The 16,018-nt window shown below is 37.9% G+C and overlaps 1 protein-coding gene across 4 annotated transcripts in view; it reads right to left on the bottom strand.

Moving 5' to 3' along the window:
• Window positions 1–834: 834 nt before the first annotated feature.
• LOC103292984 (immunoglobulin-binding protein 1-like) overlaps window positions 835–16,018 on the bottom strand; it is a 33,160-nt gene continuing 17,976 nt past the window's right edge. For 2 of the 4 annotated variants that reach the window (XM_054725237.1, XM_028156958.2), the window contains one exon: window positions 835–2,012. In XM_054725237.1, the coding sequence (XP_054581212.1) occupies window positions 990–2,012 (1,023 nt within the window). In that variant the 3' untranslated portion in view covers window positions 835–989. Of the gene's footprint in view, window positions 2,013–3,158; window positions 3,234–16,018 lie in introns of those variants that run through there. The other 2 variants (XM_028156957.2, XM_054725236.1) reach the window with 2 other exon arrangements.

The following is a 16,018-nucleotide window of genomic DNA, read 5'->3' as shown; positions in this document are numbered from 1 at the left end:
GTTTCTATTGTTTTTGTAAAGCTGTAGCCAGGCAGTGTCCCCTATGATTGCAAATAAGAGTTTTAAAAAGGCCCACAGAAATTCGCTTCACTTACCTTGATTTCAAGTAAAGGTTTATTTGTATGTGTGATGTGCAAGCTTTCTTTTGTCTGTAGTGAACATCAGGTAACTGATGAAGTTTCCTTTTAGATGTTTGGAAACTCATAGCTGAATCTATACATCCCTTAACAATTAACTCACCTAGGTTTAATGGCACTATTTTGGGGTAGATTTTTTTTTAAGATAGCATTATGTCTATTGTAGTCATCAACTACCCATTTTATACAATGCACTTGGAAGCTGCTTTTAATCTTTTGAAAAATTTAGAGGCATACATCTGAGAGTGAATAGCAAAGGAAGCAAAATTCACTGAATATTTTCTTTGTTCCAAGTACTTTACATATATAACCATAGGTGTTACTCAATAACACATTCTTCTGTTTTAAAGATGAGGTTTAGGTATGTCAAATAACATAATCTATACTACAAAGGTAGTAAGAGTCAGAGCTTATATTTGAACCCAATCTTTTCTGGTTTTGTCCAAAACACATACTCCTCTCTATGGCTTCACTATCTATTAAACATTAATTTTTATTTTATTTTTTTTCTGCACAGGCTCATCATGTAATAGAATAGACTTTTTTACTTCTTAAGGAGAATTCATTTAGCCATTGATTATACATAGCCTTTCTCAATACTCTTTTCTTTCCACTTAAGAAACTGGAATACATCGTGATGAGCATGATGATGCCAAAACAAAACTGCTGGTTCATCATCTAGAGAACAAATACACACTTAATTGCTTGACACTTTATTGAACACAAAGCAAGATTAAACATCACTGCCTTCATGGTACAGAGCTGAAGCAGGAACCCAGGCAGAGGGAGACAGCACAGCTTTCCTTCATGGGGAAAATGTGCCCCTCATAGTCCCGTCTGGTTGTGGGAAGACTAACCCATGTTCTGTCGGTTGCCGTAGCCCCTAGGATGGGTGTCCTTCCAGTCATCCCACTCCTGAGCTCGGTCGTGTGTTTGCTCATCATCCACTTTCTCCTTTTGTTTCTGATCTTCCTTTCTCTGAGTTACTCTTTTGACCTCGCATGTTGTCTCGGGTATTCCCTGATCTGGTAATGTTCCACATTTCCCATACTGGTCATACCAGTCGTTCACCGTCATAGATGCCAGACTCGGATAACCAGCTCCAAATACTTTGGCTTGGGTCACATTCCGAGCGAGAATGAAGGGTCTCCCTGTAGGCCTGTCCGGAAGAGATGAGTGTGAAGTCGATGCCTCTGATGAAGAGCCTCTTCCTCTCAGGATCGTCATCTCCTGGTCGATGCTCTCAATCTCTTCTAAGCTGATAACAATCCACCTTCGGAGGTGGAGGAGGTAATATTCACGAACATTCTCATCATCTACTTGGCCGCTTTCCACGGCAGATTTCATTGCGGACAACCTCTGCTCCACCTCCTTCTTCTGCTTGTATCTCTCTATTTTAGTCTGTCTTTTAGTGGCCATAGCAAGGAGACTAGGATGGGCCACGGATGAAATAGCGGTGTCATTTTCAGTCGGGTTGTTGTTGGTTTGGGGCAACTCGAACTCTGCCACGTGATAGAATTGGCACTGAGTTAAGTAGTTGACGAAGTGTTCCCGAGCCCACTGCAAATGCTCTAGACGCTTTTTGGGGTTGACTTGTTTCATGGCCAGCGCTCCTTGAAGTGCTGGCACCAGCAGGTACTTCAGGTCTGTGGAAGCAATCTCTTCCAAATCTTCGTTTCGGCTGAACAGGTCGAGCTGCGATAACATTTCGGCTGCCTTCTCGAGTTGCGTTAGCCCCTCGGATACCTTCTTTTGGATTATCTTGGAAGTGCTGGGCTCGGCTGTCTCTTCCACTTCATCCAGAAGTTGTTTGCTAGTTTCGAACAGCTCTGGGAGCCGCGGCAGCAGTGACTCTTCTTCTTCCTCTGTTGACATCTTGGGAAAGGGATAAACATTAATTTTTATATTAAGTTTATACTGAGCTTGATTAAGTTAATTAATTAAGTAAATTACCTATTCCCCTTTACAGCTTTGTTATGCGGTTAAAATCAAGTCAGGAATGTACTTTGAGAGAATTTTTAAATGATACACAAATGTGATGTTTTATTACCTATTACTCCATTATATTGATCATTGAGAGATTTGAATTACTGTATTAAAATCTAATGGTTGTATGTGAGCATGTAATTATAAATCTTGAGAGCTCCACTATTCACTCTATTAGTGCTCAACAATGATTTTTAATCAACTGGAAAGCTGAAAAGGGCTTTGATAAAAGCCCCTCGAATGTGAAATACTTTACTGAAGTTCATCAACAAATGACATTCTAAATTAAACTTTAGTTCATAAAATTCCTATTCTGATGAAGAAATCATTCTACCACACATATAGCAGCTTCTTACAAGCCATATGAAATCATGCATTTGAAAATCCTACAGTGGTTTTCTGACCTGCAAACAGGCATTTCTAAGACGGACAGAAAAACTATCCCTTTTCTGTGTTCTGAGGAATAGCCACAGACTTTATAAAATGATCCATGGTCTCTAAACACAGACAAGAACAGACGCTTCTCTCTTCATCCCAGCCTGAATCTTCAGCCAATATTAAAGTGCAACCTCATTATGCTTGATCCTATTTCATTAATGTCTCTCTCTCTCTCTCTCTCTCTCTCTCTCTCTCTCTCTCTCTCATTCCAGCTCTTTATCCTTCCAGAAAATGACTTTTGCTATTTCAACTCTGACATTAATTATATTGTTCACATTGTGTGTTAGCCCTACTTCCTTTGTCTTGTAAGAAAATATTTTAAAACATGCTGCATTAGAAACCATGAATATTTTTCTAAGCATCAACTGCAAGTATCACGCAATGAAAACATCACCATAATGAAAAAAAAAACCTGGTGCTACTTCATTATTAAGAAGGTATACAACTTAGGATGGACATTGCAGGCCTGGGTGCTACTTAAAGCTTAATTCCTTTGATAGGACATTTAGCAAACTGTAGACAAAATATGTTATCTATTTTATTTTTAACTTAATGAGCTGCAATAATATCTTATCTCAACCCCTGCCCACAGTTTACCATCACTAGTGGTTGGAGTATTTATTTTACTTTTCATTGTATTTCCAGAGGTCCTTGGCCATTGGCCAAATCAGATATCATATGGTAAGAAATTTCATGGAAGCTCCTGGTGCTCTATAAATATAAATGCAAATAAATTAATATATGACCCTTAAACCATGTTAGTAAAGACAGTTCCAAGCAGTCACTGATAGTCTATTAGAGAAGTGGTAGAAAGAAAAGTTGGGGTTGCAAAGATGAGAAACGCCATCCCTTTCTTAGAGGAGTATCTCTGATCCAAAAGACCAACAAAGAGGGGACTGCCTACTGAGCAAGTTGAGCAAGTCTGGGAAACTTCACAGCCCCCTGAAAGCCAATGCAAACACAGAAAAAGTAGCAGGAAAAAAAAAGAAGCATGTGCGTATATTTGTCAAGTTTCATTGTCAGGAAGCAGAGCCTGAGGCAAAGACTTGGATGCAATCCATAAGAGAGAGAAGGAAGCAGAATGGAGAGGGAGAGAGAGCCAAGCCAGGATGTGGTGTCAAGTGAAGTCTGATGTTGGTCTGATGGGTTGGGAATAGGCAAGACTCTAGAACAGTGATGGGCAACCTTTTGAGCTTGGTGTGTCAAACTTCGCCAAAAAACTGAGCATAACTCGGGTAGTGTGTCACTCTGAGGAAAAAACATTGTTTCGCAAATGTTTCATCCTCAGGAGTAGCAAATGTTTCATCCTTGGCATGCGGCCGCCTCAGCGGCGGCATGTCATCAGAAATGGCTACGCGTGTCAGTGCTGACATGCGTGTCATAGGTTTGCCATCACTGCTCTAGAATAAGGATCAACAGTTTTTGTTTTTTGTTTTTCTGTAAAGGGCCAGATAGTCTTTCCTGCAACTACTCAACCTTGCCATTGTAGATGTAAACAGCCATAGCCAATAAAATAAATGAGCCTGGTTTGTTCTAATAAAATGTTATCTATAAAAAAAGTCAGTAACACAGATTTGGAGGAGGAACCATAGTTTGCTGACTGCTCCTCTGGAGTATAAATCATACCACAGAGTAGTGTGCCCCACCCCAGAGGCAAGGAGTTTGGCATTTTGAAGTGTTTATCAATCAGTCATCATTTGTGGAGCTAGGGTCGGGGGGTGGGGGGGGGGGGTGCCCAGGTTCCAAGACAAGGTGGTTCCCATCAACCAGGACAGTCATTCTCAAGCTTCACTGTGAATCAGAATCACTTGGGGCTCTACAAAGGACAGATTTCTGGGCCCCACCCTAGAGGGTCTGATTCAGTAGTTCTGGAGTAGGTTCTGAATCTGTAGTAGTAGCAAGTTTCCAGGTGAAATTAATGTTACCTTTTTGGGAGCCACTCCTTTTGATGAGATGATTCCCCGGAGGAGGGGCAGCTGTGAGCACTTTGCAGCCAACACAACAGCTAGAGGCCTGATGAACTTGTCTGGTAAAGAGTAGTTCAGCAGGGCACCAACAGCGTCCAGTGTAATACTTCCAGTGTGCAGTATAGAAAGATACATTTTGAAAAATAAACATCTGAATAAGGAAATGTTTATTCATGCCACATTCTCCTTTTGATTTGGCTGCTCAGTCTTGAAATATCATTGCCTAGCCTATTCTGATCCAACTATTTCTTAACACTGAGTTATAGCTTTCTGAGCATCTTTACTTATTCATATTTGTTTTCTACCATGTGTTTATTGATGCATCCATTGGTATTGGTTAGCATATGAATCTTTGTTAAATTCTAATCTCCTTGAGAGCACAGATCATGTTTTCTCCTAATTTTATAACTATCAAGGGAAGAGAATTCTATCTCTTCATAGCTGTTTTGAATCAATATTTCCCAGGGAAAATGAAAATCATAGTATATGAAAAATAAGAGTTTTTTTTTAGTACCTCCCATAAATTCTACCTTGTTCTTTACCTATATTTCTGTTAGAATAAAACATATTCCCAGACAACTGACATTAGTAGCATAAACAGTGAGTCTCACTAAATTTGTCCTCATATGTATTATGCCCCAAGTAGTAATGCCTTCCCATGAGCGCTCTAATTCTGGTTCATAGATTCACTGCAAGGAGACTGAAGCAGGAAAAAAATCTTAATTTGTGCATTATGAAGCCAGTTCTCTGAGCTGCCTACAGTTTGAGGGGGGAAATATAGATCACTTTGTCCTGAACTGTGTATCTAAATCTTGATTTATCTTTCTTAATATCCTCAAAGACAAAGCAGAGAAATGTGGCTTGGGGTTGTGACTACTTGACTATTTAAACCAGTTTCTAGAGTGAAATTAAGTCTGGCTAAAGGGCAAGGATTAAGAAAATTATTTCAAACTCAAGTGTTCAGATAATCTCTCTCTCTCTCTCTCTCTCTCTCTCTCTCTCTCTCTCTCTCACACTCACACACACACACACACACACACACACACACACACACAGTAAACCAAGGAGTAAGTAGCCAGGAGGGTGGCTCAATTAGTCAGAGCTGATGGAGATTGAAGGGTTGAATAAAATGAAAAGTTATCTACACTAATAAAAGAGAAGCATGCAAATTGACTGTACCTCCACCATGCCAACCAGCCAATCAGGAGCAAGTATGGAAATTAACCCAACAAAGATGGCTGTGGCCATGGAGCGAGCAGGAGGCTTGGGTTTTCCCGGCAATGGAGGAAGCCAAGCTTCCCGCAGCCCTGGCCTGCCCTGGCCTCTGCTCAAGGCTACAAAGTTTCAATTATAGAAGATATATAAATCCCAACAAAAACGGCAGTGGCCATGGAGCTGGAGAGAGCAGGAGGCTTGAGTTGCCCCCGGTGATGGAGGAAGCCAAGCTTCTGCAGCCCTGGCCTCCACTCAAGGCTACAAAGTTTCAATTATAGAAGATAAATAAATCCCAGGTACCAGGGCCTCTGCTTGGGTCACCAGGAGGCGTGGCCAGCCTGCAAACCACCACAGGCCCCTCACCCAGGCTGCCCCACACCCCAAGGGAACCCCACCCTGATCCGGGACATCCTTCAGGGCAAACCAGCCGGCCCCCACCTGTGCACCAGGCCTCTATCCTATCTAATAAAAGAGTAATATGCAAATTGACCATCATTCCAACACACAAGATGGCTGCCCCCATGTGGACACAAGATGGCCACCACAAGATGGCCAGCAGGGGAGGGCAGTTTGGAGGGGCCAGGCCTGCAAGGGAGGGCAGTTGGGGGCGATCAATCCTGCAGGGGAGGGCAGTTAGGGGTGACCAGGTCGGCAGAGGAGGGAAGTTGGGGGTGACTGGGCCTGCAGGGAAGGGCAGTTGGGGGGGACCCAGGCCTTCAGGGGAGGGTAGTTAGGGGCAATCAGGCTGGCAGGGGATCAGTTAGGCATTGATCAGGTTGGCAGGGGAGTGGTTAGGAGGTGACCAGCCTGGCAGGCAGAAGCGGTTAGGGGCAATCAGAAAGGCAGGCAGGCGAGCAGTTGGGAGCCAGCAGTCCTGGATTGTTAGAGGGATGTCCCACATTGGAGAGGGTGCAGGCTGGGCTGAGGGACACAGCCGCCCCATGCACGAATTTCGTGTTTTGGGCCTCTAGTCATATTATATAGATCAACACAATGTAAGCTAACATAGTGAGTTCCAGCCAGAATATTTTAAGCAGCACTGGTAAAGAGTCAAATACCAAGCAAATTAATACCAGCAAAACAAGAGCTGAATCATAAGCCACAGGTAAAGCTAAGATCCAATTTTTTTTTTTTAACAAAAGAGGAATTAGTATTCAAGAGGTCATAAAAAGAACAAAAAAGGATACAGGTAATGACAAAAAGGAAAGAAAGTAAATATAAGTGGTGTATGCAGTTTTTATCCCTCAGAATATGTAGAGGCATAAATTAAAAATCAAAGGTATTATTTTGTAAGAATGAACTTCAGCATACATATCTTGCAATCAAACTAAACCCCTCTTAGATATATAAGCTAGAGAAACTTACAAATGTACACCAACAGATATGACTAAGAGTGTTCAAAGCAGTGTCATTCATGAAAGTAAACAACTAGAAATAACCCCCATACCTTTTTACAGGAGAATGGATATATTGTGCTATATACACATAATAGAATATTATACATCAGGGGAAATAAATGAACTGTAATTACATGTAATAACACAAATGAATCTTAAAAATATAATGCTGAGTGAAGAAAATGAGCCATATAAATCCTGCTTCCACTTAAGCTATAGAAAGCTGCAAGAAAATGCTGTTCCCATCCTAATGACAACAAAAACCAGATGATATACAAGATCATAACTTCTACTGAACCCACCAGGGAGCTGAGGTCATCATAAGGCAACCACAAGAACTGAATTTCCACTAGAGGCAATCCCCTCCAAGGAGAGAAAAGACAGGGACATTATTTTCCCTTTGTTGGAGTGCAAGAAAAACAGGGGGCCACTTCAGAAGAAGGTAAGTAATCAGGTACATGTTAATAAAATCTTCAAGGCCAACTGTCAGCTAGCATGTAAACTTAGAATAACCAGGAGCCCCCGACATAGGGTGGTTCGTACTCACACACCTGCTCTCCTCCACTGGGCTTCCAGAGTGCTCTAAGGAAGGATTAGGGGCAGAACAGGAGACCGGAGAGCTCTCCCTTCAGTGGTGCAGGCACACAGAAGGTGAACAGCTTCTGCTTGGATGCAGGTACAAAACACCTTGCACTTCCCTGGGCCATCTCTCACAAAAAGCAACCACCTCGGCCACTCAGGGAAGGGCACAGGAAAAGAGATAAAAGTAAAATCCATCTCCCTCTGAAGAAAGACGATGACACTCCCCTTCCTGCCACTGCTCACTTTCCCAGGGCATGGTAGAAACAAAGTTGTCTTCCCCAGGCCAGAGAAATGAGAATCTTCATGTCCCAGGGTGCTGCATCAATACAAAGCAGAAGTCTGCTACCCTAGGGGAGGGTCAGGGAATGCTTCTGCCTAGTACCCGCCAGAGATACAAGGCAGAGTTTGCTTGATACAGTAGAATGGGCAGAAACACTGAGACTGTCCTATAGACACGGCCCAGGTGCATAGGTCCTGGCTAAAGTTAAGACTGACCCAGAAGAGCCAAAATATCTCCTGGTCCCACAACGAACTTAGTAGCCAGTAACAAGCAGTAACAGTCTACCCCTGAGGAAGGGGAACGAGTGTGGAGAGAGACCCTTGCAACATAGTCATACTGGGACTCCTGAAAGCTGAGGGGAGAGCAGGTGCTCAGAGAACAAGCGTCCAGTACTCCAGACCCCACTGGGAAATCAAGGTAATAGCTGTTCACTGATGGAGGAACTTGAAACCTGTGGTACACCGAGAGTAACTACAGCAACAACAAACAGTAACTCAGTTGAACAAGTGACTAGATTGATTCAAACCACCATATTAACAGTCTGAGCAAAGAGAAATACCCATTTCCAGACAAATGCTATCTCCTCCATTCTGTCCTGTCTACAAATAATGCCCCATAGTCAATAAAAAATATGAGACAGACAAAAAACTCGAAAAAAAAAAAAAACAACAACAACCCGAAGGATTTCCAAGGGATAAAGCAATAATTAGAATCAGATTCAGAGATAATTCAGGTGTTAGTTCTATCAGACAGAGACTTTAAAATAATTATGATTAATATGCTAAAGGATCTAATGGAAAAGTTTTATGACATATGTAAAAAGATGAGGCATTTTAGCAGGGAGATGGAAACTATTAAAAATGTCAAATAGAAAAGCTATAAATAATAATTTGATATCAGAGATAATTCTTTCAACAGACATATCAGTAGACTGCATATAGCTAAGGGAAGAATCCATGAACTTTGGGATAGTTCAATCAAAATTTTCCCAACTTAAGAACAAAGAAGAGAAGGAGAGAGTGACTGGGTGGGGGGGTGGGTGGGGGGGAGAGAGAGAGAGATGAACCAGAATAGAGTATCCAACGCTGTGGTACAATATCAAATAATCTAACATATGTAGTTGGAGTTCAAGAAAAAGAAGAACAGACTTCTTGTTAGAAATTTTGTGAGTTAGAAGGTGATGAAACATCGTAATTAAAGTGCTCAAAGGAAAAATACTGTCAACCCAGAATTCTATATTTAGCAAAGTCATACATCATAAAGGAAAGCAAAACAAAGACTATTTTCAGATGAACAAAAGCTAAGACAACATAATGCCAGCAGATCTGAACTGCAATAAATTTTAAACTAAATTCTTAGGCAGAAGGAGGATGGGATCATATGCAAATTTAGAAGTGCATGAAGAAGTGTAAAGCATCAGAAATGGTAAGAATTAGAGTAAATATAAAGTTTTAAATTATTTTTTTCTTACTAACTTTAAAAAAGCATATATAGCAAAAATGTATTACAGGGCTTATAACATATAAGTAAAATGCATGACAATAGTAAAAAAGTTGGGAGGGAAGAAATGAAAGTATTCTGTTATAAGGTTCATATACTCCATGTGAAGTGGTATAATGTAATGTGAAGATACACTATAATGACTTAAAGACATATTTTACATCTTAGAGCAATCACCAAAAAAATTATAAAAGAGATTTAACTAAAAATACAAGTGATGGTGAAATGGAATTAAAAAAATGTTCAATTAATCAAGAAAAAAATGTCAGATAAAGCAGAAAAGTGAACAAAAAACAGATAAGACAAAAACAAAGTAAGATGGTATATTTAAAATGAACCAGAAATAATTTCAAAAAATGTAAATTATCTGAATTCTCTAATTTAAATGATAATTCACAGAAACTGAACCATAACATAATAGCATTTTTATAAGCCTCAAAAATGAGTGAAACTAAACAATATCCTTTCTAAGAATGTTATGTCTACATAATTATGTAACTATTTAAATTCTGGATGGGAAAAGTCACAATACATATAACTTCTGGGAAGAGAGAGGCAGCACAGTAGCTGTGGTGAATTGGTGAAATTCTGGTTCTTGAATTGGCTATTGAGTGTACTAGTATACCGTATTAATATGCTTTGACATTCTCAAATATATTACTTGTATTTTGTCATATGTATTAAAGAAAATGCTTTTAAAAAGAAGACTGTTTAAATAACTAAATATAGAAAAGTACCTCAAAGTAAGCTAGACTGATTTTCAAAAGCAAAGGGAGAAAGGGTTTCTAAACTATGCTAAAGTGAGAGATTCCATAAAAATTTATCTCAACAAAAATGTCTTTAAAAAATTTTTTTTAATTGATTTTTTACAGAGAGGAAGGGAGAGCGATAGAGAGTTAGAAACATCGATAAGAGAGAAACATCGATCAGCTGCCTCCTGCACACCTCCTACTGGGGATGTGCCCAGCAACCAAGGTACATGTCCTTGACCGGAATCGAACCCAGGACCCTTGAGTCCGCAGGCCGACGCTCTATCCACTGAGCCAAACTGGTAGGGCTCAACAAAAATGTCTTGATTATATGTTCTATGTGCAAGATGCTGAGCTATTCATTGGATATAAAATTATGAATAAGACACCATTCCCAACTTGGACAGCTTACAACATAACATAGTGGAGGAGTTCACTATCAAGTCTCTATGTAGGCACAAAGAGAGAGTCAGTGGAAGTACAGATGAAATAAGATTGGCCATGTGTTGATAACTTCTGAAACTCTGTGATGGGTGCAAGATGTTCATTATATTATTTTTCTACATCTATATATATTTGAAATTTCTCTTAATGAGAAGTGGGTTTGCTTGTTTTATTTTTTTACAAAAACTATCTGGTTCAGTACTTTTAATACAAAATGGGATGAGAATTGGTGAAATATTGATAAGCAGTGAAAAAAACTAGGTGATAATTTCATGATTCCAAAGTTTCTGACAGGCTAGAACAGTGGTCGGCAAACTCATTAGTCAACAGAGCCAAACATCAACAGTACAATGATTGAAATTTCTTTTGAGATCCAAATTTTTAAAACTTAAACTATATAGGTAGGTACATTGTTATTAACTTAAATAGGGTACTCCTAAGCTGGCCTTTCCTAAAAACTCAAGGGGCCAAAGAGCCGCATGTGGCTCGCGAGCCGCAGTTGAACGACCACTGGGCTAGAACAATGGGCTAAAAAAGAAAGTGAAAATATAATAAAGATGCAAGAAAAAGAAGTAAAAAGCATACACATTGGAAATGAAGAAACTGTCTCTACTTGCAAATGACATGATTGTATATACAGGAAATCTCTCAAAGAAGCTTCAAATAAACTATTAAAACTAATTAGTAAGTGCCCTGGCTGAGTAGCACAGTTGGTTAGAGCATCATCCTGATACAACAAGGTTGTGGATTCAACCTCCCAGCAAGAAGCAAACAATGAATGCATAAATAAGTGGAACAACAAACCAATGCTTCTCATTTCTCCTCCACCTTCCCCCCTCCCTCCCTCCCTCTCAATGTAAAAAGCAACAAACTAATCGCTGAGGATCAAGGTTGAAAAATACAATGTCAATCTAAATATTTAATCATATTTCTATATACTAATAGTGAATGATCACAAATTTAAATTTTTGAGTTACCATTTTCAATAGCACCCAAAAAAGGAATATCTGTAAAATCTTACAAATGAATGAGTGCAAAATCTGTATACTAAAACTACAAAACACTGATGAAAGAAATTAAAAAGGATCTAAATAAATGGAATGATCTAACAGTTCACAGATTAGAAGGTTCAAACTGTTAATATACCGACTATCCCCAAACTGATATAGAGATTCAATATAATCCCAGGATATAGTTTTAGAAATCAACAAACTCACTCTAGAATTCATACAGCTAGGCAAATAAAATAGAATAGTCAAAACATTTTGAAAAAAGAGAACAAAGTTTCACAATTACCTGATTTCCAAACTTACTATAAAACTACAGTCTGATGTGGGAGAGCAGGCAGACATAAAAATAAATGGAATACAATAGAGTCTCTAGAATTAGATGCACACATATAATATCAATTTTTCATGAAGGGGCAAAAGTAATTCAGTGGAGAAAGGAAAGTCATTTCAATAAATGTTCCTGAGATGATTATACATATAACAAGGGTAAAAATATTTGTACATGAATCTCAATCCATACCTCTCACCCCATACAAAAATTAACTGAAAATCAATCATGGAAGCCTAAAACTATGCACTTTTAAATATATAAGAGAAAAATCTTGTATTGAGTTAAACAATAATTTCTTAGATACAACAGTCAAAGCATAGTTCAATAAAGATAACAGTTGAAAAATTATGCTTCATCAAAATTAAGAGCATCTACTCTTCAAAAGACAATAGCTAGGGGTTAGAGAGGTTGTGGAGGCAAAGGAACCCTCATACACTACTAGTGGGAATGTAAACTGGTATAGCCATTATGGAAAACAGTATGGAAGTCCCTGAAAAAAAATGAGGAATAGAGTTACCATATGACCCAGCAATCATTCTTCTGGATATCTACTAGAAAATTTTGAAAACATTTATTCACAAAGATATATGTACTCCATTGATTAGTGCAACATTATGCACAGTGGCCAAGACATGGAAACAACTGTAGTGTCCTTCAATAGATGATTGGATAAAGAAGATGTGGTAGATATGCAGAATGGAATACTACTCAGACATAAGAAAAGATGAAATACTGCCATTTGTGATAATATGGATGGATCTTGAGAATATCATGCTAAGCAAAGTAAGTCAGACAGAAAAGTAAAAAACCATATGATTTCACTCACAAGTGGGGTATAAACCTGAAAGCAACAAACAAACAAGACAAACAAAAACTAACAGACACAGACAACAGTGAGGTGGTTACCAGAGGAAAAAGGGGGTGGGGTAGTAAAAGGTAAAGGGGGTGAAATGTATGGTGACAGGAGATTTGACTTTAAGGGGTGAACACACAGTATGATATACAGATGATACATTATAGAAGTGTACACTTGAAATCTATATAATTTTACTAACCAATGTCACCCCAATAAATGTAATAAAAGTTTAAAAAGACAATGTAAAAAAAAAGACAATGTCAGGAGACTGAAAAGACTAGCCAAAGACAGGGAGAAAATATTTTCAAGTCACATTTCTAAAAGCAGGTTAAGAGTCTCTCAACTGGGAAATAGATAAAACTGATTGTAGTATTTGTGCACGATGGAATACTACTCAGCAGTAAAAAAGAACAAACACTTGATAAACGCAACAATATAATTGAATCTTCAATGCATTGTACTAAATGAAACAAGCCATAGTCAAAAGCCTACATATTGCATGATTTCTTTAAATGACATTCTTGCAAAGGCAAAATTATATGAATACAAAACACATCAGTGGTTGCCAGACGTTGGAACAGGAGACTGGCTGACTACAAAACTACACTAGGAAATATTTTTGAGCAATAAAACTATCATCATGATTGCCGTAGTGGTCACATGATATATAAATTTGTCAAAAGTAGCAGAACTGTACAGTTAATATGCAAATTTTACTGAATGCAAATTATACCTTTATTAATTTTAGGAGGGTTTAAAATATAATAGCAGTTACTTTAAAATACTTTATTTCTTTTACAAAATACAAAATGAGAAAGATATGGTTCAATATGCATCCATGCAGGAAAAAAAATTATAAATTCAATATGAGTAAACTCCTTGGCATGGCTGTCCAAAAAAGTAAATTCACTTAATAGATATATAGAACTCCAAATAAGGCAAAATACCGTTATTATGTACTATAAAGGTCACATGTTGGGCAGTATTTCGGATCTGTGTCCAGGAGGTAGGAGGAATATGAACCATGTACCACTATTGACAAATGGAAGAGCTTTTTCCCAGCCAGTGTGAATTCACCATCACTGAAGTTGTTCAAGCAGAGAATACTGAGATCAATTTTGAAGTGACTTAATAAGTCAGAACTTTAGGAATCGCTTTCTTCCCAAAAAATATCAATAAAGCAACTACTCTGGGCCACGAACTACAGAGACATGGGAATATGACAGTGAATAGGTAGATGTGTTTCCAGCCTAGCAATGACCTGGTTAAAGTTATAAAACTACCTACACTTTTTTTCCAAACTATAAAACTTGTAGTTGAGAAAGTAGAAATGCAGAGAGAAATACTTCCTGATTTATTTTAATTATGTCCAGGAAACCCTCAGATAGCCATGAATATGAGAAGTCAGCCAAATTCTAATTGCCTGCCTATGCCGAGAATTCAGGTCTGTTCTGTTCTGTTTTTGTAACTTTGATACTATATCTGGACTTCCTCAGCATGGTTGCTTATTACCTTACCCTAAATCTTTCTCCAATCAGTATCAGAAATGATTTGAGTACAAAGACCAGAGATTAGCAGTTTATCACTTGCCTGTTTTCAGAGCCTCGTATGTACTTGATGGCTTATACAACACAAAGCTGATGATGGCCTTTCCTATCGCTTTACTCTCTATGTGGGAGATTTTTCCAATCTATGACACATTTGTTATATTGATATATTTTATATATCAAGCCATGATTTTCTTTTTTGCATATATGAATGCTCTCCTTCAGTAATTTCTTAATCATTCGCAATTCATTCCTTCACTTATTAACTAATCACTTGCACATATAGCAAGTGTTTACTTTGGTGTCGCTCAACAAGCTAAGTGTTAGAGGTACAAAAATGATGATTATTTCACTACAATTTCATTTTACTTTTAAAACTATTTCTGACTGTAGAAAAAATGAATTGTGGATTTCTTTCTCACGCCACTAGCTTTTGTTAGTGTAACACACACAAACACACATACATCCAACTAAAATGACTTGATCTTCATATTTCCTTGTCACCCCCTTCATGAAAGTTTCTCTAATTTTTAGCCCATAATGATCTCCCCCTTTTGTATTCCCTAAATATATTTCACCATTTGTCTTTCACGTATAACACTTTATAATATCATCTCTTACATTTCTTTGTATGTACCTTCTGAATATTTTTATTTTATTAAATGTAAGATAATATAACCATGTGATAAGTAATGATGATAAAATATATCATACAAAAGTCATTGTCATGGAAAGCAACAGTCTCTGTCCCCCATTATCTTGCTAGGAACTCCCCAACAAATTGTCCTAGTCTCTAAAGGTAACTGCTTTTTAAAATTTGTAGATACTAGCACTTCTAGATATTAGCTGTTTTACTTCCTGTTACAAAATTAATCTATTATATCTTGATTCTTGATATGAAAGAATAAATTTCAACTTATTTCACCCAGTTTTCTGCATCCTTAGTCCCCACCCAATTTTTTAAAATTATTAATATTATTATTTTTGCTGTTCTTCTTACTCAGCTTTGGAAAGTACAGCTTGACTCTCAATTATGTACAATGAAGATATTACTGCTCTTACCTTTAATTCCACCTCTCCTCCCTCCCAAGGAGAATGCTGATACTATCGAAATCAAATTGATTCACTAGTATTTTACCCCGTATTTTGTTAATTCATGCAATACCTTTATTTCCTTCACATTTAGACGACTTTTCATAAAATTTCATTTAATTTCCCCAGAAGTTTCTAATTGGCTTTCTTTTCTTCTTAACAAAGTATTATCCATTTAATATTGCCAATTTTCAGCCTTCTGACTATTCTTTCTCCTGCTTATAATCCACATCCATTTTATTTTTGAATGAGGAGTGTCTTTACAGAGCCTTCTTTTGCAATTTACAATGACTGTTTTTAGACCTCGGCATAAACTGTCATTACAGGGTATGTTTTAATCATACTCTTTAGTGCCGTATTTTAAAAAATTCTTTATCTTTTTCTTGATTTTCACCAAAATTTCACTAGAGATGCATTATTAAGAAAGGTTACATAGATCTGTCTTAACAAGGCTATAATCCTTGAATGTATGAAATGTTTTATTTTT

This window comes from Eptesicus fuscus, chromosome 13 (assembly GCF_027574615.1).
Source record: "Eptesicus fuscus isolate TK198812 chromosome 13, DD_ASM_mEF_20220401, whole genome shotgun sequence".
NCBI classification, from domain to species: Eukaryota; Metazoa; Chordata; class Mammalia; order Chiroptera; family Vespertilionidae; genus Eptesicus; species Eptesicus fuscus.
The sequence above is the reverse complement of the archived record's forward strand: the minus strand, read 5'-3'. Positions and strand labels throughout refer to the sequence as shown.